This window comes from Garra rufa, chromosome 5, assembly GCF_049309525.1.
Source record: "Garra rufa chromosome 5, GarRuf1.0, whole genome shotgun sequence".
Taxonomy (NCBI): domain Eukaryota; kingdom Metazoa; phylum Chordata; class Actinopteri; order Cypriniformes; family Cyprinidae; genus Garra; species Garra rufa.
The window spans coordinates 48,067,134-48,090,293 of NC_133365.1; the positions used below are offsets into that span (position 1 = coordinate 48,067,134).

The 23,160-nt window shown below is 36.0% G+C and overlaps 1 protein-coding gene across 1 annotated transcript in view; it reads right to left on the reverse strand.

The window, feature by feature from the left end:
* Positions 1-1,617: 1,617 nt before the first annotated feature.
* pole (polymerase (DNA directed), epsilon) overlaps positions 1,618-23,160 on the reverse strand; it is a 23,677-nt gene continuing 2,134 nt past the window's right edge. Inside the window, exons 2-37 of the mRNA XM_073840108.1 lie at positions 21,204-21,317; positions 20,863-21,075; positions 20,660-20,767; positions 20,406-20,534; positions 20,158-20,260; positions 19,895-20,041; positions 19,611-19,756; positions 18,508-18,656; positions 18,271-18,363; positions 18,023-18,167; positions 17,702-17,859; positions 16,893-17,088; positions 16,517-16,731; positions 16,029-16,131; positions 15,818-15,898; positions 15,355-15,481; positions 15,061-15,266; positions 14,759-14,971; positions 14,158-14,301; positions 12,812-12,952; positions 12,483-12,636; positions 12,248-12,354; positions 9,014-9,190; positions 8,700-8,923; positions 8,275-8,495; positions 7,644-7,848; positions 7,374-7,547; positions 6,421-6,546; positions 6,155-6,287; positions 5,612-5,816; positions 4,271-4,402; positions 3,940-4,133; positions 2,518-2,718; positions 2,177-2,302; positions 1,961-2,050; positions 1,618-1,860 (exon numbers count right to left, since the gene is read on the reverse strand). Coding sequence (XP_073696209.1) covers positions 1,759-1,860; positions 1,961-2,050; positions 2,177-2,302; positions 2,518-2,718; positions 3,940-4,133; positions 4,271-4,402; positions 5,612-5,816; positions 6,155-6,287; positions 6,421-6,546; positions 7,374-7,547; positions 7,644-7,848; positions 8,275-8,495; positions 8,700-8,923; positions 9,014-9,190; positions 12,248-12,354; positions 12,483-12,636; positions 12,812-12,952; positions 14,158-14,301; positions 14,759-14,971; positions 15,061-15,266; positions 15,355-15,481; positions 15,818-15,898; positions 16,029-16,131; positions 16,517-16,731; positions 16,893-17,088; positions 17,702-17,859; positions 18,023-18,167; positions 18,271-18,363; positions 18,508-18,656; positions 19,611-19,756; positions 19,895-20,041; positions 20,158-20,260; positions 20,406-20,534; positions 20,660-20,767; positions 20,863-21,075; positions 21,204-21,317 — 5,502 coding nt within the window. The 3' untranslated portion in view covers positions 1,618-1,758. The remainder of the gene's footprint in view (positions 1,861-1,960; positions 2,051-2,176; positions 2,303-2,517; positions 2,719-3,939; positions 4,134-4,270; positions 4,403-5,611; positions 5,817-6,154; positions 6,288-6,420; positions 6,547-7,373; positions 7,548-7,643; positions 7,849-8,274; positions 8,496-8,699; positions 8,924-9,013; positions 9,191-12,247; positions 12,355-12,482; positions 12,637-12,811; positions 12,953-14,157; positions 14,302-14,758; positions 14,972-15,060; positions 15,267-15,354; positions 15,482-15,817; positions 15,899-16,028; positions 16,132-16,516; positions 16,732-16,892; positions 17,089-17,701; positions 17,860-18,022; positions 18,168-18,270; positions 18,364-18,507; positions 18,657-19,610; positions 19,757-19,894; positions 20,042-20,157; positions 20,261-20,405; positions 20,535-20,659; positions 20,768-20,862; positions 21,076-21,203; positions 21,318-23,160) is intronic.

Below are 23,160 nucleotides of genomic sequence, written 5' to 3' on the forward strand. Positions count from 1 at the left end.
CCGAATCAAATGATATGCGAACCCGCTCCGAAGTCAAGAGGTAATCACTTCAGGCGAAGTTCTGATCTAAATCAAATGAATCACAATATGATTGGAGTGCTTTGAAACAGTGAATCATTTTGCAATGCAATGGTTTAACTGATTCGGAATTTCAAAAAGCTCCATCCCTATTCGTGCTTTAAAAATTATTGCAAGCGACGTCGCAATTCGAAAAATGAATGGTTCTTTTTAATTTGATCTGGTTTTAGTTTGTGAACTGCTTAAAATTAATGATCGAAGTCAAAATTTTGAATCAATGGGAGTGATTCCAGTTCCTCTTTTCACATCTTCTTCAGCCATGTTTACAAAACATTGTAAGTTGTCACTGGCTTAGCTCGCTAGTTTTATGACATCAGCGGAATAAGCGAAAAATGGATGTTTTTGAATTGCTTGAAATTGCATAAAAAGAAACTTGCTTCTTGAAAAATTATTTCATAGATACATTGTCTTTCAATACTTCAAGCACTTTTAAATAGCTGTTCTGGATTATTGCCATTTCCAAGGTTTTCCCAGGCCTTAAATAAAAAAAAAAAGGTTAAATTCAAGCACTTTAAGCACCTTGTACGAACCCTACAGCACAACATACTCTCTTATATTTATTCTTAAGAGGCAATTTTAAGAGGTAGTCCAATTTAATATATTTTAAAAAGTAATTTATTCCTGTGATCAAACCTGAATTTTCAGTATTATTATTCCAGTCTTCAGTGTCACATGTTCCTCCAGAAATCATTGCTGATTTGCTGCTCAAGAAACATTTCATATTCTTATCAATGTTGGAAATCTGTTTACAGTCATTATTAAATCCATATAATGCTTCCTTGCTCAATGTATTTTTTTTTAAATAACACATTATATATTTAAAAAATAATTATTTAATAAAATTAATTACTTTTAATTATTAGTATTATTTTATTGTAACAATATTATATGAGTGCTACAACAAAAAAAGATTTTAAATTACATTTCACAAAATGTTAAACAATAATCATAAAAAAGGAGTATTAAATAGTTTGAACTGAGATTAAGAAACATTTTCAGAAATATTGAGCTCCTACTTTGTTGAAGAAAAAACAAAAAAACAGCCTTATAGTATTTCAGACCCTATTCTGAAGAAAATGCCTTTTGCCCTTATGGGAGAAAGAAACACTTCAGTAAAAGTGGTGAGTACAGCAATGCCAATTTGCAACAATAGTTGGATTCAAATTGCACATTGCACAGCATGTCATACATCTTCATGATGTCCAGGTCTTTGCCTCAGAGATAAGAAATCTAATTATAATGTGGTAATGTAGAGTGGGTAGGAGCCAGGCAGCGCTGTGGACGTCTCATTAAGTTAAACTGGGTAGCCGCTGGCTACTGCACCATCCTATGTGGTTACAAAACAATAAAAGCCATATTCTTTACAGAATTAAACTCATAAACGTCAAAAAGAAACGATATCCCAATGGACCATTACCAAAGAGACGTATTAGTTATACTGCTCATCTGCAAATATCATTGCAGATTCAATAAGTAACCATAATATGCATGTGATTACTTAAAAATAATGATTGAAAACCACTGCTAAAGTGATTTCTTCGTATACAAAAATATTTATTAACACAAATAAAAAAGGTTCCATTGCCAAAACATTTCCATTGTTATAATGTACACCCATTTCTGAATTTAGATCTGTACAAACGGCACAAATGATAGAGTGTATCAGGTGAAAAAAAGCATCTATGCATTCATACTAAGCACCCAGTCAATGGTCTCCAGCAGGAAGTTCATGTTATAGTGGGCGGCAATGTTCCGGAACACTTCCACCTGCTCAGTAAAGCTCTGTAAACAAACAAGGGGAAATAGCCAAACATGAGGAATTCTAGAATGAAACAAACATTTATAGGTGCTATATATATTATTCCAAATCTGTTCTAAATACCTTTGTGGTGAAGCTGAGGTTGAAATCTCCGGCACATTTACAGTACAGAGGCATGTTTGCTTCTTTCACTCCTTTGCATTTGGCACATTCCTATGATTGGATAAAGTGCCATACATAAGTGAACGTCAACGGATGTGCACATACATTACACTGGGCTATTTATCACTTTCTAAAAGCATCAGAAACATGGTAAATGATGCCGTTTGTGTCCCTCACCAAGTCTTGTAGTGTGTAACTCATGAGCTTCTTCTGTAGCGCCTCCACCAGGGCCATTTCTATGGACTCTGTGTCATACTGGGCCTGACAGTTCGAGCAGAACCACTGAGGAAGAACTGACCCATCCTACATAGGAAAAAAGAAAAGAGCACGGTGAGAATATTATAGCCTTTTTTGGCTAGTTTGATCCCATGACAAAGGTCTGATCATGGGAAAACCAAGTAGAAGCTTAACGACTTTCAAAAAAACTCTGGAATCCATTAAGCAAATATAAATGAGAAGCCAATAATTAACCGTACGTTCAAATAAGAGATAACATTTAACAAGAGTCCTGTTGATACCTGGGAAACTGCTGGGTCTTTGCAGAGGTCAAGGTCACGACAGAAGTTACAATGGTGGCAGATGACCTCTGGGAGGACGTAGGACTTGCAGGGGTCACGGAACTGGGAGTCCTCTGAGAATTCTCCAACGTCCACCAATCGCAAAAGATCTCGCTTCAGTTTGTTTACCTGATTGACAATATTGGCATCCAGAGAGAGCACCTGACAGGATATTACAAACAGAAACAACATTAGACAGGTGTAAGGTGTTTGTAAAAAAAGAAAATGACCCCGTTCAAAAGTTTACACACACTTGATTCTTAATACTGTGTTTTTACCTGAATGATGCAAAGCTGTTTTTTGGTTTAGTGATAGTTGTAAACTACATGCTGTTCTCAGATAAATCCTTCAGGTCCCACAAATTCCTTGTTTTTTTTTCAGCCTTTTTGTATATTTGAACCCTTTCTAACAATGACTGTATGATTTTGAGATTCATCTTTTCACACTGAGGACAACTGAGTGACTATTACAGAAGGTTAAAATGCTCACTGATGCCTCAGAAGAAAAAAGATGCATTAAGAGCTGGGGGTGTACATTTTTGAACAGAATGAAGGTGTACATTTTTCTTATTTTGCCTTAATACCATATTTTTTTGCATTTAGTACTTCCCTTCAGAAGCTAAAGAAGACAATGTTGGCATCCAGAGAGAGCACCTGTTCCCCTTAAGACAAAATAAATTAAATTTACCCAACTCTTCAAATTCTCCCCCGGCTCTAAATAATTTCCCCTTCTGAAGCATCAGTGTGTGTTTGAACCTTCTGTAATAGCTGTATAAGAGTCTCCAGTTGTCCTCAGTGTGAAAATATGGATCTCAAAATCATACAGTCATTGTTAGAAAGGGTTCAAATACGCAAAAATGCTGAAAAACCAAAGAATTTGTGGGACCTGTCACCTGAAGGATTTTTCTGAAGAACAGCAGGCAGTTCACCTGTTCAGGACAAACAAGGGGCTCATGAACAACTATCACTAAACAAAAAAACAAAAAAACACAGCTGTGGATCATTCAGGTAACAACACAGTATTAAGAATCAAGTGTAAGTACACTTTTGAACAGAGTCAGATTTATAAATTCAACTATTATTTTCTCTTGTGGACTATATGTAAATGTCTTTTATGTGAAATATCTTATTCAGGTCAGTACTAAATAAAAAATAACATGCATAACATGCACCCCTCTTATTTTGGTAAAATAATTAACATTTTGCAGATTCTGCAAGGTTTATGTAAATTTTTGACCTCAACTGTAAATTAAAATGTAATTTATTCCCATGATGCAAAGCTGAATTTTCACATTTCACATAATAAAGAAACATTTCTTCTTATTATCAATGATTAAAACACTTGCTGCTTAATATTTTTGTGAAAACCATGAAACAATGATACCTGACAGACGTATTTAATAAACTCCAGAGCTGGGTTGTTGAGGGGCAAGTGAGAACCAGGAAGAACAGGAAACATCTCAGATGGGAGGGTAACACTACGAGTGCTTGACACTTTCTTCTGAATCTTCTGAGTGATGGTGAAGAAGTTCTGTGTGAGTTCACTTGACACATACTCCTGAGAGAATGTAATCAGACCTACAGAAGCACAAAGACAAGAAAAAGAATTGGCTTTTAGTTTTTTGCAAAACATTTTATTAGTCATAACCAAATAACCCATTACGAAAGCACTCAATGTTTTGCAACAGACAAAGATAAATTATTTTATGTCTTACCAGGAAGTGCACTGACATCCCCAGTTTGCTGCTGGGATGCTTGGGTCGCTCCTCGTCTCTTAATGGGAGTAGCACCAGGGGTGTTTCGGCGAAGTTCTTGTCTCATGCTATGATAGACAGCTGCAATGTAGGCTGCAAGCATCCAAGTAAAAAATTAATTAGTAAAAAAAAAATAAAATGACTAAAAAGAAACATAACTTATATGTCATTACAATAAAAAAGATGAAGTATTTAAGAAAAAAAAGTTATTTTATTGAAATTTTACAGTTTTAATGTACACTGCATTTAATAAGTTTGGGATCAATCAGATTTTTAATGTTTTTAAACGAAGTTCTTTTTTTCAAGGCTGCATTTATTTGATCAGAAATACAGAAAAAATTGGTAATACTGAAAAATATTATTTAAAATAAAGGTTTTCTATTTTAATATACTTTAAAATATAATTTATTCTTGTGACAAAGCTGAGTTTAACAATTTCAGTGTCACATGATCCTTCAGAAATCATTCTAATATGCTGATTTAATACCTTTTTGGGGGATTCTTGGATGAATAAAAAGAACTGCATTTATTCAAAGTAGAAATCTTTTCTTACACTAAGTCTTTACTGTCACTTTTTATCAATTTAACACATCTTTGAAAAAGCAAAAACTGTTTTTAACATTAATAATAAATCAGCATATTAGAATGATTTTTGATGGACCATGTGACACTGAAGACTGGAGTAATGATGCTAAAAATTCAGCTTTGCATCACAGAAAGAAATATATTTTAAAGTATATTTTAAAAGAAAAGTTATTTTAAAATTACAATATTATTTTATAATTTTTCTGTATTTTAATCAAATAAATGCAGTCTTGGTAAGCAGAAGAATCTTCTTTAAAAGAAGTAGCAGTGTAAATGACTAATATTTATGGCTGTCTTCATTTCTGCATTTTCAAACATTACACCATCAAACTTTTATTTTGATGGAAAACCGCAGAGAGCCCTTAAAGCATTTTTTTGATGCTAAAAGTTTCTCATTACATGTTTAAGAAGATGATGGAATCATGTCACATTTCCAAATGCATGTTGCAGCAACCCAAACTCAAAGCAGATGCAAAGATGGAGCTGCTCACATGTAAGAAAACAATGCTGCGCTTCAAACCGAAACATGCACTGCATATCTTAATTTAAATAAATTGTGGCAATTGATAATCCAACTAAGCCATGCTGCAATATCGGTTTAATTTAGATTATCTGTGCAGTCCTAAATTGGAACAGAGAGACTAATTTTATTGAAAGGCTGAACAAAACCAACAGTGAGAGGAATTTTGAAATGTCAAATAAAATCTGTAATGTTACCTGAAATGATCATGAGAAAGTATTTCTGACAGGATGCTGTCTGAGGAAGGTACTGCATGATGTTCCAGTTACTTTCAATCAAGTCTTCCACATCATCCTCCCCATCCTGTTCTTCATCCTCCCCTTGGTTTTCTTCATCTTCATCCTCATCCTCACTTCCATCCTCCTCTTCTCCACCCTTCTTTTTCTTCTTTTCATTGTCATGCTAGAATGGGAGAAAATAAAAAAAAAAAATGTGAATACTTACCACCTTTTTTCCCCCATGAAAGTGGACGAGGCAAATTGTAAATTTTATGGGTCTTGCTTCCGGTCTCAATCAAATTCATAAATTCATGTTGAGATTAATGTTTTTAACTATAACATTATGAACATAGAAATCTGCCAGAAAAACTGTCAGTAGGTGGCGGCAAGTCACTGATTTAATTACTCATTCATTTGATTCTTCAAACGACTGATTCATGCCAACTATTTTGAATCTTGTTACACAGAAAATTCTCAAATTGTAAAAAGGAACGAGTGGTTTCTAGACCCCATGTGCTTTACCTCTCCATACAGAAGGCTAGAAGGCAGCTTTCCCTTCACTCCTCCAGAGTTAGCTGGATCCATCCACAGCAGAAACTCCCAACAGCGAGAGAATGTGATGGACAGAGAGTGGAAGATCTCCTTTGAGTGGATACTAAAGCCAAGATGCAAGATAGGAAAACAAACAGTAAACAGAAAAGAAATCCAAATAATCTAATGCCAAAAACTTTCACACTGCATGAAAAACTAGGTTAAGAATCTAGACGAGAATGAAAAAGGTTTAAAACCTGTTAGTGATGTACTCCACGTATGCAATAGCATCATCAATGCGGCGTTTCTTGGTGCACAGGATGAGACGGTTGAAGTTCCCATAGATCACAGATGATCCCAGGCGCTTGAACTCTGCCACAAGTCTGATGTGTTAAGAGTAAGAAGTGAGAACGATGCAAGTAGTCATCCTGTGGCTCAAACTGTAGTGCATGGTTTTATCAAAACCAAAGTCATGGGTTTAATTGATAATGTATAATACTAAATGCATACACACATGTATAGAAGGCAATATTTAAAGGAATAGCCCAAAATGAAAATGCCTAGGCCATTCAAGATGAAGATAAGTTTATTTCTTCATCAGAACTTATATTTCAGAACTGATTTCTCTTCTGATTTAGATGGGATGACTTTTAAATTGAAGAAAGTATTAATATGGATTATAGAATCATTAAAACACCCTTATGATTGATTGATTTATTACAAACACAGCTTTTCGTTTAATAAGACATTAATTGATGGCCTGGTGTGGATTACTTGTGGTTTATCATGCTGTTTTTATCAGCTGTTTGAACTCTCATTCTGATGGCACATTCACTGCAAAGGATCATCTTGGCCTAAGGGTGAGCAAACTTTTAGCCAAATTTCAGTTTTTTTTTTTATGTGCGCAAATTTTAGGTGCATTTTTGCTCATGTGTCATGCACTATTTGTCATATTCCTACACAACCGATATGAGATTTTGGACTTACCAGCCCTGGTATACAGTAACTGGAGACTTAACCTCATGAAAGTGTACATTTTAAACATTTTTGTTCAAACACACTACTAATTTCTACTAAAAAAAAAAAAAAACTACTAATGCACCTTAACAAAATGCAGTTATACTAAAAACTAAAAAGCTACTAATAGATCAACTTTAACCCCAAACATTGTGTTGAAATAAGGACTTGGTAGTCTGTGAGCTGTACTCACTGCAGGAAGATCTTCTTCATCATGTTGAGGAGGGTGCGGTGCAGGGCCGGGTCGTACAGCAGAGAACTGGGTGATCGCAACCATCGGTAAAAATGCATCACCTGGTTATCAGCGTAGACGTTATGATACTGCGTGATCTCTCGAACCCAACCGACAACCATGCTCTTCAGAATCCTGCACAAGGATGAAAAATAGTGAGAACCCTATTGTACAGTTTGAACAAGATAGTTTGATAACGTTTGCTCGCCTTACTCATTTCTACAGGCATACCTGAATGTGTTGGAGCAGAGCGCTGTCTCGTCATAACTGGCCACTGCATTTGCCCCCTGGTTCCCTGACATCATTTCCTCCAAAGATGCATGCTGAATGACATCAAAGCTGACGCCAATGCTGGCTCCGCCTTCCATGTCGTTAACATGCTGGGACTGTAGAATGGTGTTCACGGCCAAACTCTGAATATCCAACTCCACACACACTGGAAAAGCCAAAGTACTTTTAAGGTCATAGTTTTTTTTTTTTTTTTAAAGCAGAAACATTTTGTACTGATATTTACTTTTTAACCACATTTGTCTAAGGCCATCAGGTCTAAATAAAAAGCAAATGCCAACGATATTCATAGATAAAGTAACTTATTTAAAAATACTGTTTATAGAATTAATCAAAAAACTTTTTGGTAGTGATAATTATTATTAATAAAATGTTTCTAATGTAGCCTAATTAAATTTTTGTTAATATTATTTCACAAATCAGACACCAGTGTACCAACAACCAGTGTATACATAGGCTACACTGCCATCATCTGCTACAAATAGAATATTCTTGCTGTGTCTTTAATATCTGTGGATCTCTTAGTCTACTTGTCTGATCGTGCGTCTCAGTGCACTGTACTGAATCTGCTTACCTGTGGAGTAGCAGCCATGGCTATTGATCTCCATGGAGCCTCTCTCATCACTCTCCATCACCAGTCTGCTGTCGTCAGCCTCTTTCCCCCCGAGGTCCGGACGTGCCGTAGGTGACAGCCACAACAAGTGGTTGTGCTTTCTCAGATGACGTGCAAGAAATAGATCCGATCCAAATATAGAAATGTCCTGAGGCAGATTTCCCACAGGCAGGTGATAATACCTGCAGAGAGAAAGGACATTACAGTACACAAGTCTGAAGTCAGCTCCTCCTACCACAAAAACAAATCCAGACAGCTATTTCAAACTGACTTTCAGTGCTTTGTGTACTCAAACAAAATCAGATTTCCTTTCTAACTAAATAAATCTTCACAGTCAAATCAAGATAAAACCGGTAGCATGAAACTGACAAAACTGTGTGATGTACCTGGCCATATCAAAAGCCTGTGAGAGGCAGCTGTCCAGGTTCAGGTAGTGTTTTATCATTCGGCGAGCTCCGTGGCGCTGCCAGTCCAGTACATTGTAACTTATCTCATCAATAACATGAACCGGGACCACTGGGAACTCCTCCAGTACAGTCATGCCAGCCGCCAGGCGTCGCAGCTCCCAGTTAGACTGAACAGCGATTAGAGTCGGACCGCGCCGCTCCTCCTGAAAACACATACAGGAATGCAGCTGTTTTTCATCTGCTCAACTGTGCTGTCGGTTTATTGTGCTTTAAATAACACGCTGAGGATGTACCTTGTAGTTGAGGAGAATGCGCTGCAGTGCACGGTAGATGGCTTTGACGTCGTTTTCGGCACGCACTTCAAATAGATGTTTCTCAGGTGGCAGGAGCTCCTCTGTGGTCTTTTCCAGGAGTGCTGTACGCTCTGCTCCGTACAACGAACTCAGGTTCGGCATCTGATTACTGCGTACCTATTGGTGTCAATTTTGGTAGAATTTAGTAAAATTGCGTCACCATTTTTGCACTGTGTATTTTTCGTATTGCTGCATGATTAAATAGTTCTAGAGCTATTATCAATTAGCAAAGGCTGCAATTTAACTAAATAACTACTGTGTTCTTGGTTCACAGTACATGTTGCTCCACACTAACTAGGGCTCTATGAAATCAGTTTAATTTTCTCCCCCAAATTCCATTTTTCATATAAATTTTTATGGACTGCGTTTTTTGTGTGTCAGTTTTAGTATTTGTATGTGTATATTAATTCAAATCATGAAAACACAATTTAACAGCAATTATTAAATGTTTAACAAAAGTATATTTTTAAGGCCCTATGGAATAAATTTAATTTTTTTTCTCAAATTAATTTTTATTTTGACCAAATTCAGTTTTCTATTAGTTTTCTGCATTAGATTTTAAGGGTTTCATTAAATTTTAATAATTCAAAAGCATTTCTAAATAATTGATTACAAAATCAATTTTTATTATTTTATTTCCCCCACCACTAATTTTCTTGACAATAATGTTTTAACAATAATTATATTACTACTAGTAGTACTATCATTACATTCAGTAATATATTTGTCACAATTTCTTCATGTATTAAACAAAAATGATATCTAATTTAAATTATGCAACTTACATAAATTAACAGCAGTTTATTATCAAAGTTATTTAACAAAAATTAATTTTTAAGACCTGATGAAATCCATTAGATTTTTTTTTTCTCAAATTTAGTTCCATTTTAATGTTTTTTTGTTTTTGTTTTTAATGTTTAAATTTTTTTTTTTTTTTTTTACCAAATTCTGTTTTCCGTTACTTTCCTGAATTAAATTGAGGATTTTATAAACATTTTTTCTGGTAAATACATTCTAGTAAGTATTACTTGAAAATAATGTTTTAACACGAATTATATTAGTACTAGTAGTACTATCATTACATTCAGTAATGCAGTATATTTCTGTCACAATTTCTTTAATTAAACATGCTTTTTGAATAATACTTAAATCATGAAACTTACACAATTTAACAGCAGATTATTAAAAGTTTAACAAAACTTTGATTTTTAGGGCTCTATGAAATACATTTTATTTTTTTCTCAAATTCAGTTTTATTATTTTTTACCAAATTCTGTTTTGCGTTAGGATTATGCATTCAATTTTAAGGGTTTCATTAAATTTTAATAATCAAAAGCTTCTTTAAATAATGTATTATTATTATCTTTGTTTTTTTTTTCCTCTTACGCAGGGCTCTAGACTAACTTTTTGCACTGGTTGCACTGGTGCGCCTAACTTTTTTTCTTAGGTGCACCAGCACAAAAGTTAGGTGCACCCAAATTTTCAACCGCATCACATTTAACACTGCAGTTTTACAAGTTCACTTTTTTTTACTTTTTTATTTTATTTATTTTTTAATTCCTGTCCATATAGGCAATATTGACTTGTAAATGATTAACTAACAATCTGGTCAATATAAAGTTCTTTATTTGAAGCATATTTTTTCCCCAGTACTTTACCCTACTTTGTGTAATAACAAAAACATTTAAGTGAAAAAATAAGTCCAAAACTCTCTATTTTAACATTTTGAACAATAGGGCTCTAAAATTGTTTTTTTTTATTTTATTTCTATTTTTCGAAATTCTTGTTTTAATTTTTCTCATAATCAAATGAAAGCATAAACATGTATTTATTTTTAATCAAATGAAAAATAAACCTTTTTAATTTTTGGCAAACATATATATGATTTATAAATGGGAATATATAAACACCAACATTATACTGTACAAAAGTAATACAGGACTAATATTGTTTTGTTTCATGTTAAACCGTACTTTTATTTTGACAGGTTTCCGTGAAGTTTCTGTGTGTACAGTATGATGTGATGCTTTCTCAAATGAAACGGTAAAAGTGACACAGTAGGTTTGGAGATTGAGTTTATCTGTTCATGTGAGATGCAAATTCCAAAAATTAGCGGGAGCGTCACGCGTGCTTCAGTAGTCTATACGCGTGTAGTTAAAAAAAAAAAATACACGTCTCCACCATTAGCCTAATACATAGAGGCGAATGGAACATGCAGGATTCGTTTTAAACGGTATTTTTGCCTTTCAGTTTTCATAGACACTAGTCCATATCGCGATTTGAATTAAGTGACAGACCAACTTTTGATTTATCAATCCAGAAATCAACGTATTACGTGGCATTCCGCGCCATAGTAAATTCGTTTTTTTATGAATGGAGTCCGCGATCCAGTCCGTGTTTTTGCGGAGGAGGCATTGTAAACGCTTGCCAATGTAGAGACATCCTGACTGCATCACATGCATTTTCAAACGTACACACACGCACAGGAATATCTGGACCATGGACAATCAGAGGGGGGGCGGGATCCGTCCTTTATCTCTGATTGGTTTAGACCACGATATGGGTCTAATGTGTGTCTGTTGTTGAGCAACAGGGAGACTTTAAGAGTGAAGGAGTTTCGTTTTTTTTCCCCTCGAACGGCTGGTCGCACCGGTGCAACCTTTGATTTTTTTTAGTCGCACCATTGAGAAATTAGGTCGCACATGCGACCAATTTGGTCGCACTCTAGAGCCCTGTTACGTTTTTCTGGTTAATAAATTCTGGCAAATATTCCTTGAAAATAAAGTTTTCATAATAATTATATGAGTAATTATATTAGTACTAGTAGTACTATTACATGCAATAATATATTTCTGTCACAATTTCTTCAAGTTAAACAAAACTTTTATTTTGACAGGTTGCTGTGAAGACCTTTGAGTTTCTCTTTGTATATATGGCAATAGTTTTTCTTACAAGAAATAAAATGCTCATAAAGTGACTCTTAGAGTAGTTATGGAGATGATACTGAGGTGTGCTTCAATATGTGTGTAATAAACAAAACAGTGTGTCTGCGCCATTCTTTCACGAAGAGACACGCAGGAATCACATGCAGGACCTTGTTTATTTTGGTTTGTTCCCTATTCTTTGTTGCTGCATTTTGAGTTCACATATATTTCAAGCTAAATTAGAGCTTACCGTGTCAAGCACAAAGATGCTGGCTTTGCGTTGGGATGGTATGAAGAGGCCAAACAGAGCCTTATGACCCTGACTGTGATGGTACAGGTAGATGTGCCTTACACTGCCTGTAAACAAAACACAATAGTTAACTCAAACACCTTCAAGCACATCAGCCACTTAACAAATGTGCAAGCACTGCTACAGTGTTTGTATGAATCTTGTAACCAATTACAAACTATAAAGTGATTGTCACCTGGCTCGAGGTAGCTGAACTGGGCCAGTGATCTCATCTCTAGGTGCTCCAGGTCAAAGGTATCAGCCTCTCTGCCAGCCAGGTCTCTGACTACCCGTTTATTGACCATACACATGCAGCCCAGCTGGACCAGAGCCCGGAACAGCAGCGGAACCTACAGGTCACATGGAAAGGGCAAGAGACAGACACAGGGAAATGACCGCTCCTGATACTGCTCAATAAGGTCAATGCACCACAGAACAGAAACATGCTCTGGAATACTGAATGTAGAATATTCCAATCACACTATCAAAATAAAGACACCACAACATTAACAGAAAGACCCTTACCTGTGTCTCATAGACACCCTCAATATCAGGAGCTGAGAGGTCAGCATTGATCTCATTGATGTGTTCCTGGTACATGTCCTCAGCAACAGCATACTGGTACAGAAAATACACCACACCAGAACGTGGAAGTATCCGGTTCACCTGTCATGGATCAAAGTGAAATTTGCCCCAAACTCAATTAAAAACTCTTTGAAACACTTGATTCCAATCAAAATACAATTACCTGGAAATGAGAGTTAATAACAGTATTATTAATAATTATAATATATATAAAAAAGTACAATATAATATAGAATATATTATATGTGACCCTGGACCACAAAACCAGTCTTAAGTCGCTGGGGTATATTTGTAGCAATAGCCAAAAATACATTGCATGGGTCAAAATTATTGATTTTTCTTTTATGCCAAAAATCATTAGGAAAGTAAGTAAAAATCATGTTCCATGAAGATTTTTTGTAAAATTCCTACTGTAAATATATCAAAATGTAATTTTTGATTAGTAATATGCATTGCTAAGAACTTAATTTGGACAACTTTAAAGGTGATTCTCTCAGCATTTTGATTTTTTTGCATCCTCAGATTCCAGATTTTCAAATAGTTGTATCTCGGCCAAATATTGTCCTATCCTAACAAACCATACATCAATAGAAAGCTTATTTATTGAGCTTTCATATGATGTATACATCTCAGTTTTGTAAAATTTAACCTTATGACTGGTTTTGTGGTCCAGGGTCACATATTATTAGCAACAATACATATAATAACAACAACATCATGCAATTTAGCATAATATACAATACTTATAAAATGCAAACAGAAGTTAAAAATCAAAGTTACATTATAATTGCTTTTATTATATTATTAACCAATAAATATTAATAACAATAACATTATTTTTAATTGTGCATAAATTATATTATAGCTATTATTGATTATTATTATTATAATAAACACTAATAACATCAGCAATAATAATATTACATTTTATTGTTTTGAATAAATCGTATAGATAAATTGATTAAATACATTAAATTATGAGAGGGTTCTGAGAGGGGGGGAAATGACATGTTCTCAGAATTATATCTCACAATTCTGACTTAATATCCTAGCAATTACGTGTTATAAAGTCGGAACTGGAAGTCTGAGAAAAAAAGGTTACAATATTGAGATATCAATCACAATTGTGAGTTGTGAGAATTCTAATCAAAGATTTTTTTAGTCAGTGGTGAAAACGGGCTTCCATATTAAACATCTGAATGGGATAGCACAACGTTAACTTGTAGTCAAGAATGCTCATCACATAGATCTAAACAGAATTAGTGGTGAAAAAGTTTTACACAGACCTTTTTGCAATTAGCCCCCTCTTCTTGCTTGGGCACTTTCTGATTGACATAAAACACTCGTGGGATGTTGAGTTTCATGCAGTGCAGGTCACTGCCAATGACCGCCCACAGCTTATAAAGACCTGGGTGACTGGTCTCTGCAATCTGAAAGAATAAAGAAACAGATCATGAGTATTGATAGTACAAAAAAAGAACAAAACAGACATGTTTCACAGTTTAAATACAATACTATTCAAAAGTCTGTAATTTATATTGCATGTAAATTCTGTTCTTTTGCACTTTTCTATTTATCAAAAAAATCCTGAAAACAACTTTCAACATTAATAAGAAATGTTACTTGAGCACCAAATCAGCATATTAGAATGATTTCTGAAGGATCATGTGACCCTGAAGTATGAAGTAATGGCTCCTAAAAATGTTGCCTGTACAGTGTAATTCTATAAAAAAAAAAAAAGAAATCAGTTCTTTTAAATTGTAATAACATTTCACAGTATTAACGTTTTTATAATATTTTTGCTATATGCAAATTTAAATACATCTTTGGTGAACATTTGAACAGTAGTGTACTGTATGTTAAATCTAAACTTGTAGTGTGACGTACCTGTACAATTTGCCAGGGCATGTCTAGAATACTGCGGGCGGTTCTCCGCAGGAAGCTGCCTAGCCCTGTCGTCGGTCCATCTCGTATTACACCACCTCCAGTCGACTGAGATTCTCCATCAACCAAACGGCGTCGCTTCCGCCGTTCCTTTCTCTGACGAAGCTGCAGCTCCCATTTTTTCTTATGGTAGCGCAACCAAACAAGAATTTCCTCCTATACACACACATAGATACAAATTCATTTGCTATGGAGCCTTTTTTTTGATTGGACATCTCAGAAATTCGGTATGTTGTCCGAATTACCCGGGTGGCGCCCATAGCTGGTGGTGGCCCCAGTATTTCTCTCCAAGACTGTGTGAGCTCTTGCTCTTGAGACTCAGCCTGGCTGTCCTCTCCTTGAGATATCCTCTTTCTCTTTGTGCTGATGAGTATGGCAGGCTGCACGGGGCGCTGAGGAGCACCGAAGTCCTCCATATCAGGAGTCTCACCTGCTGCTACAGTTTGTTGAGCTACCTGAAAGAGACAGAAGAAAAAGTGTGCATATAGAAGCAGCCAGACAGGCAGCAAGTTGTGTGAAAGGGGTGTAAGACAGTAGACCTACCTGTCTCTTTCCTTCACTGGTAAAGAGCTCACTGATCTTCTTCTGCTTGTAGATGTCATTTTTTTCCAGAAGCTTTTTATGCAGCCAGTCTGGATGACGAACTCGGGGCACTGGGTTTTTCACCTGAAGAAAAATAGTAACTCTTAAGAACATGGAAAAATAATTCAAATACAGCTAAACATACAACATTTTTCTTTTATATTTAAAATCAGCCAAACAGAACACTGCATGATTCATATGCTGTTATGTAGAGTGGAATTCTGCACGAATGAGACTTCACAGTGGGCGGAGCAACTCAGCACAACAGGAAAGGAACAGAAACCATCAAAATATGGCATGTTTTGGTCCTGGTTATGACTAAAATGTAGACTAAAATGGAAGAGATAGGATTTGGTGCTTGATTCAGCCGGTTAGAACAAAGACTCACAGGGGTTTAAATGATAGTGCAGGTTTATTTACCTGCTGTAGAGCTGCAGGGATAGTGATGATCTTCTGTATGGCACTGCCCAACCGCTCAATGTAGTAACTCCAGTCCAGAATCTGATGCAAGAAAGGAATAAACCATACATGAAAATAGAAAACATTTCTGAAATATTATGAAATGAAAATGAAATATTATGGTTAAAGAAGCTTCATAGTAAGCTTAATGAAAAAAATAAAATAAACTCACAGATCTAATATCAAGGTCATGGAGACTGGGCATCTTTAGCCACTTGCGTAGAAAATGCTTTTTAACACTTTCTTCAGCCTGAAAAATGGCCAGAGGGATTGCCCTGTGTGAGACAGAATAAATAAATAATATAATTATATATTACAAATTACATATAAATAATTTATATTTTTATTTACATAATAAAAATTCAGTAATTTCGTAAAATATTGTTACAATTTAAAATACATTTTCTACTGTAATACATTTTAAAATGTCATTTATTCCTGTGATGCAAAGCAGTTTTCGGCGTTGCATGATCCTATAGAAATCATTCTAATATGCTGATTTGCTTTTTAAGAAACATCAGTTGTCCTGCTTAAGAATCATTTTGGATTCTTTGATGAATAGAAAGGGGGAACCAGGAAACAACACTCTGAATGAAACTTTAGAAAATGATTGGTAGAAAAATAATTGTTATCCAATCAGGTCCATTCCTGTGTTCTCACCTTTCAGTGACTGGTGAGCCCTCAGGCTTGCGAGAGATGACATAGCGACAGCTGAGGCCAGCATCCTTCACCATCTGATCGCCAAGGAACTCTGCAAGACGCTTGGCCGTGCTAATGGAGGTGGACTTCTGTTCTCCATAATCTTCCAGTTTACGGGACATGGAGCGGTTTTCCGAAATCAGCTCAAACAACTCTGCATCTGGCATGTTAGCAGCCTTGAACACAAAAGACAAGAACAACACTTTCATTGAGTACCACTACCATGTGGCTTTGCCTCGTTAAAATACTAAACAGGCATAATTATTGCACTGAATTAGAGTGTGGGCAATGACTCCAATTATCACTTAAACTAGATTTTGCTAAATTCTGTCTATACCTTGCTGTAGAGCACATCAAGCCAGTAGTCAGCCACTTTAGCCACAGAGGCATAAACCTCCTCTAGAGTTGTGCCTTTCAAGAAGGCCTCAAACACAGAAGACTGGAAGATCTTAATGAGTTGAAGTTCTCCTCTCCTCTTCACCTCAAAGCCCTTCAGCTCAGCCAGTGACCCATCCTCATTAAACACAGCATACCTGAGGACAGAGAAGATATAAACCGAGCTTAGAAACAAAGCACCTCTATAAATAGATTGTTTCTTGAATGAAAAATGGCTCATAGAAATGGCTCTTAAAGCATTGTTTCCTTCTGAAGCATCAGTGAGCATTTGAACCTTCTGTAATATTTGCATACGAGTCCCTCAGTTGTCCTCAGTGTGAAAAGATGCATCTTAAAATTATACAGTGATTGCAGGAAAGGGTTTCAAATACACAGAAATGCTGAAAAACCAAACAAACAGATTTTTCTAAAGAACAGCAGGAAGTGATACAACTGTTTATCAAGGGACTCATGAACAACACCACAACATATCTAAACTTTTGAACAGGTTATTTTTTCTGGCTGACTATATGCAAACATCTTTTATGTGAAATATCTTATTCATGACAATGACAATGTAACATTACTTCAACCATATGTTGATTTTTTTTATTCTGCAAAAACGTATTTAAAACCACTTTTGTAAATTTCTTTTGATGTGGACATCTTAACGTCTTTGACCCATGTCCACACACAAAGTGTTTCTGGTCCTTTTAAAAAGTGTGATAATGAACAGGAAGTTTTACTGTTGATTTGATGTGGTTCTCTCACCTCTTCTTTAGCTTTTTTCCTTCTTCTTTGGAGGCAGGCAGAATCATAGCCAAGTATGGCCCATCAACTTCAAAGAAGATGCTGTTTTCAGCTCTGGTCTCATATGTTAGTGATGCTGGGTCCACCAGTTCTTGATACTGATGATTCGTGAAGCCCTCCTACACATCGAAGTGACAAAAATGATAAAAAGGATCTTTTAAGATTATATCATTAGATATTCCATTTTAACCATCTTTTTTTAAGATCTCTTCCTTGTTAATATTTAGTTAATCTACCAAGAATGTGGTTTACTGGCCAAAAGAGGAGAGAGAGAGAAATTACCTTGACCATGATATTCAGCATAGCTCCAGGATAACTGATGGTCACCTTTGCCTTCTTCTCATTGGTGGATTTTATGACAAAGTTCTCAGGAAAGGTGTTGGGAAGAACACACCAGATACCATCAGTGTCCAACTCCAGAGGCCTCCTAAAGGACAAGAGGATATATTTAGAGAATCAATCGATTACAATAAATTATTCACATAACCATAATTCTGACAGTGTTTATGGGTTTGGCAAAAGAGTCTGACCCGATCTGCTCAATGAGTTCTCTGGCCTGTGTGATAATGTTGGCACCGGTATAACAGACAATCCCTGCCATCTCCATCGAGTACCAGCGTGCTCTGTGAAACACAATACAAGACATTATGTTAAAAACAAAAACAAACAAACAGCAATCTCAGCAACTACTGAAGACAAGAAATCCTCAGGTATATCTGCTCTAGGACTGGGCAATAAAAGTGCCTTAACAAGCCAAGGTTCAATACCCTTTTCTCATGACGTATCCGTAGAAGGAGTTGAGGATGCACTTGTGCGCCAGTTGCAGAGACTCATAAAGAATCTCCATGTTCTTACAGCGCTTCACCTCTGCTGCGTCCCCATTATCCTGTGCTGTAGACAGTTTCTTCTTCCACACCTAGACAGATTATAGGAACAGACAAATCTTTTAAAAAGACCCTGGACCACAAAACCAGTCATACGTTACACAGGTATATTTGTAGCAACATCCAACAATACACTGTATGCCAATTTTTTTTTTTTTGAATATTAAGTAAAGATCATGTTCCATGAAGATATTTTGTAAATTTCCTACTGTAAATATCTCAAACGTAATTTTTGATTTGTAATATGCATTGCTGAGGACTTCATTTGGACAATTTTAAAGGCAATTTTCTCAATATTTAGATTTTAGATTCCAGATTTTCAAATAAACCTTAATGCTAGGGCTGGGCGATTTGGCCTAAAATCAAAATCTCGATTAATTGAACATTTTAACCCGATTACGATTAATGAACGATTATTTTATTCATTAATAAAATTATATTTAAATAATATTTATTTTTTTGCCCTCATAGTTCACTGACAAGTTTTGTACAATAAATATGCGCACATATTACAAGTGAGAGATTTTTGAATGAAGGGTGCACACACTATCTACTATCTATGATTATTTATTGAACATCAGTGTTGAACAACTGAAATTAAAGCACACATTGCTTAAAACGAAAAGTCACATTTTTCTTAAATTAGTGAAAATAAATAACTTGCACTTTTGGAAACAAAATAAATAATTTATAAAATAATAATAAATATTAAAAGTAGAAAATAAGCAGTATCTCTTCTAAATAAAATTACTCTTGTATATCCTGTTAATACTTTTTACTGTATAAATACTGTTTAAGCTCTCCATCGACATGTCGCGGAATAATGCAACGTAACGGAGCGGGGTCACGTGACTCCACACGCAGTAGTGTTTTTAAAGGGAAAGTAATTGAAATAATTGACCTGGAAAAATTTGATCGATTATAGGTTCTGAATGTCGATTTCGAATACTTTTCGATTAATCGCCCAGCCCTACTTAATGCAGTACCTTGTGGAGTCCTTTGAACTCATATCGACGGTCTCTGAAGGCTCGAACCGTGTCAACATAAAAGGAGTTCTCTCTCTGGCAAATGGTAGTGACTCTCTCCTCCAGTCTGGTCAGGTGAACCTTCTTATAGGCTTTTCTACAGTAGTCTAAAAAAAAAAAAAAAAAAAACATTACAAATGTATCTCACTATTCATCCATACAAGTGCATAATTAAAGCCTGTCTTGGTCAGTAATAATAGTCACACAAATAAACAAAACCTAGTTCTTCGCAGGTGGATACTGACCTCCCAACCGCTTTTTCTCATGCCGAGCCTGTTCTTCTCTATTGAGATTATGGAAAGCACGAGGTGGACCATTAGGAAAGAGAGGGGGAAACTTCTCTGACTCCAGTTGTTGCTGAATGCGATGAAACTCACTCCTACTGGCCGGCACTATGAGGAAAAAGTATTATATACAATCACATTAATAGAACCTAAGTGAAAATAATGTATCCAACAAGTGTACATTAAATGTCTCCTCAAAGACGTAGGAAGTTCAAATCACTCACTGATTTCTCCTCTCCACTGCCAAGTCATCCTGCGCTGACAGTTTGCACCAGGTTTATTAAAATCACAGGCGGCACAGGTCGCCTCATCCACCATGGCTGAGGGCTAGAAGAAAAAAATATATATATGGAGAGAAGGAGATAATTCGCCCCTCTGCGCTTAAATACATGTCTTATCGAATACCTGGTTCTTGGAAATTTGGAACAGGTTCTAAAATAGAACCAGTTTTCAATTGAGAACTGTACTGTACCTGTAGTCTGTTAGTGAGGATGATGTTGGGGTACATGGCCCCCACATCCAGATGGTAAATAAGTGGACACTCGATTCTATTGGGCACTTCCTTTAGAGATATCAGCTTCCTCTTGATCTCATCACACACCTAAAAAAACAAGTAAAATTCACATAACAACTGGAGTATAATAACTCAGATACATGTATGAATGCTAATGACAATTCATCAAATAGCCACAGTCATACTGAACATTACACATGACTCTGACCGACCTCATTAAAGTTGGTGACCTGCTCAAGAGGAATATTCTCCTCTTCCTCGATCGCATGACGGAGAGTACGCTCCACCCTCTGAAGCAAGAAGTCAAATGCTGATGGATTCTGTCAGAACAAATTGAATTATAAATAATTATGTAGACACAGCACAAATAAACCAACTTAATGTGTGCTTTGGTTAAAGAAGAAGTCCTAGTTACCATTTTAAAGCGGCAGGGAATATCACTGCGAAACACGCCGGACTCTAGAGCCTCGACGTGGCCACCAACATAAGTCTCAGAGTCAAGTACATGACCATCATCTGTGAGTTTGTTAAAGACCTGCTCCTGCTTGTTTGGGAAGACAATGTTGACATGGAAGGCCTGAACCATCAGCAAGGCCTCGCACAGGGTACCGGAGCCTTTCCGCAAAACCTGTTTACACATTTGTGTGTCAATACACATATAACAGCAAAAGCGTCATGTTAAAAACTATTACATCTACAGTTTTTATTCATTATAGTCTAGTAACAACAACAAAAAAAGATTTAGTAAATACAGACCTCATCGGGTTCCATAGGAATTATGGTGCAGAGGGCAAAAATGAAGGGATGAACATATTTCATATAAAGGTAGTATGTGGCCACAGCGTCAGACACTGAATAGGTGGCCAGAGTCTGAAAAACAGTAATACAGCACATAAAGCAAAAGTGAGCACTGCTTTGAATTAGGGCCGGGACTCGATTAAAAAAATTAATCTAATTAATTAGAGGCTTTGTAATTAATTAATCGAAATTAATCGCATTTTAATCGCATATAAATAATTGACCTGAGAACAGTGAGGAGCAAGTTTTTTTCATATGGATTTTTAATTATACCATTGAATAATGACTGAATACATACGCTGAAGCAACAAAATATTGTTTATTTTTGTTCAACCAAGTCCAACAGACCAGTGCAATATTGCCATTAAGTGTAGCAATAGGCTTGATGTCCTGCGGTGATATGCGAATTCCTTGTTGCATAGCTTGCACACAACCATGCTCTTTTCGACGCTTCAATCCATTCGTTTTTTTATAACAAAATTTCCCATCCACAGGGCCTACCAAAGCGGTCTCATCAGCTTCTTTGTCGTTCACTGCGGTTTGTTTTTGTCTGAACGCTAGTTGGTGCTCCAGTATAAACGGTCCGCCGAAACTCATCCAGTGAGAAACGTTACGCGGTGCAAAAATAAGTGCGATTAAAATGCGTTAAAAAATTTTACGCGTTATTTTTGTGTAATTAATTAATCTAAATTAACGCGTTAAAGTCCCGGCCCTACTTTGAATATTTAATAAAATAATAAAAAAAATAAAAATAAAATAAAATGATTGAATGAAGCACAAAGTGACATATTTAATGTTTAATATGATGTAGAGCTGAGCAATATGACCAAAAAATAAATAAAAAATCCATATCAGTCAATATTGATAATTATCACAGTAAATCATTAATTTTATGTTTGAAGGCAGATTTTTGCTTGTAAGTGAAAGCTGTGGAAACCAAACAATTACTCTAAGATCAGAACATGACAAACACTTAATGTTTTTGAATTCTTTACACTTTTCCAATTTTCCTTTATATATATATATATATATATATATATATATATATATATATATATATATATGTATGTATGTATATATATATATATATATATATATATATATATGTGTATATGTATATGTATATATATATATATTAGGGGTGGAACGGTACATGTATTCGTTTCGAACCGAATCGGTACGGGGGTCACGGTTCGGTGCATGAATTTAAACGGAGAATACACGGTATGAAAATAAAAAAAAAACTTGCCTGCAAAATAATTAATGTAATGCGGAACTACTGTTAGATACGCGGGTTCTTTAGGGACAGCTAATATTTAGCCCCGCTTTAGCTCTGAAGCTCTGATTGGCGTCGATGCAGCCGAGCTCCGCCTATGCGGTCTATCAGAGCCCGTCTACATTCTCTGGCACTCTGCAATTTTTTGTCAGCTCGACGGTCCATCATTGTGGTCCAGGGATTTCCTGAACTTTATGATTTGTCAAGCCCCCATTATTTTGACGCTAATAGAAGAAACAATGCATGGAGACGCATAGGCTTGGAGCTAGAGCGCAGCTGATGGTTGCTTAGAAACGGCAGACGCTTCCGGAGCGCAAGCGCCCGAGCGCTTTGTTGATCAGGAAGAAAGCGGCGCGCCTAGCGTTTTTCACGCGTTTTTAGGCGCTACATGTGAACGGCCCCTTAGATCGCAAGTTTGGGAAAACTTCGCTTTTCCAGTCAGTTACAGTAGTACAGGCGAGACAGTGGTGGAAAAGACGAGGACTGTGTGTTGCCGTTGTTCAGCGGTTGTTGGGTATGTGAGTGGAAATACATCTAATTGCCTTCTGCATTTTTGTTTGTTTTGCTTTTCCCTCCACTGTACCGAAATCATACCGAACAGTGACGTCTGAACCGAGGTACGAACCGAACCGTGACTTC